Raw genomic sequence first — 809 nt, forward strand, 5'->3', positions numbered from 1 at the left:
CTGTCTGTCTGTCTGTCTACCTACATATATCTATCTATCTGTCTGTCTGGTGTGTCTGTCTGTCTACCTTCCACCCTCCCTCTATCTATCTGTCTGTCTGTCTGTCTGTCTGTCTACCTATATCTATCTATCTATCTGTCTGTCTGGTGTGTCTGTCTGTCTACCTCCCACCCTCCCACTATCTATCTATCTGTCTGTCTGCCTGCCTGCCTGCCTGCCTGCCTGTCTCTAATAGTATATAGCAGTTAATCCTCAAACCGCTGAATTTTATTGGGGAAAAAATGAGCATCTTTATTAATTTTATTTACTTCATATCTCAGACAGCTTTCTAGCAGAGACTCAAAGTAGATTATGGAGTTTTAAAAGACAGTGCAAAACGCAGTCTAATACATGCCAACAGCCTTGGTGGTGCTGTGTGATCTGTTTCCTAGATCCGATTCCTCCACCTCCACCACCAACTCCTTCGCATTTGAGATGGTCTCTTCCTGCATCTTGGGATGGGGTGCCGGAGAGCTGGGGTGGCTACAATAGCGGCATCCCGTTGCCTGGCGATGATGTCATTATTTTGCCAGGTAAGTAGATGTTAAGTTGTGTCTCAAAGTTCTAATTATGGAAGCGGGCCCGGTTGTATAACCCTGCCTGACTGATGCGTCCCTGTTCAATGCTCCCTCTAAGCTGTGGGGTCTTGTGAGCAAAAATTTCTACTTTGCGAGCTGCTGGCATTTAAGTTGTGAGCGAGCGATTTGGCTGCTGCATCAGTTAGTTTGCTCTGGAGCCACCCCTTCCTGAGCTAAGACAAAAATGTGTGA

General features: G+C 46.2%; 1 protein-coding gene across 1 annotated transcript in view; it reads left to right on the forward strand.

Annotated features, from left to right (window-relative positions):
- The window catches only part of LOC107120661 (fibrocystin-like), a 212,548-nt gene that overhangs the window by 59,753 nt on the left and 151,986 nt on the right, over positions 1–809 (forward strand). The window contains 1 exon segment of the mRNA XM_015423420.1: positions 432–572. Coding sequence (XP_015278906.1) covers positions 432–572 — 141 coding nt within the window.

This window comes from Gekko japonicus, unplaced genomic scaffold (genome assembly GCF_001447785.1).
Source record: "Gekko japonicus isolate JY-2015 unplaced genomic scaffold, Gekko_japonicus_V1.1 scaffold1988, whole genome shotgun sequence".
Lineage (NCBI taxonomy): Eukaryota > Metazoa > Chordata > Lepidosauria > Squamata > Gekkonidae > Gekko > Gekko japonicus.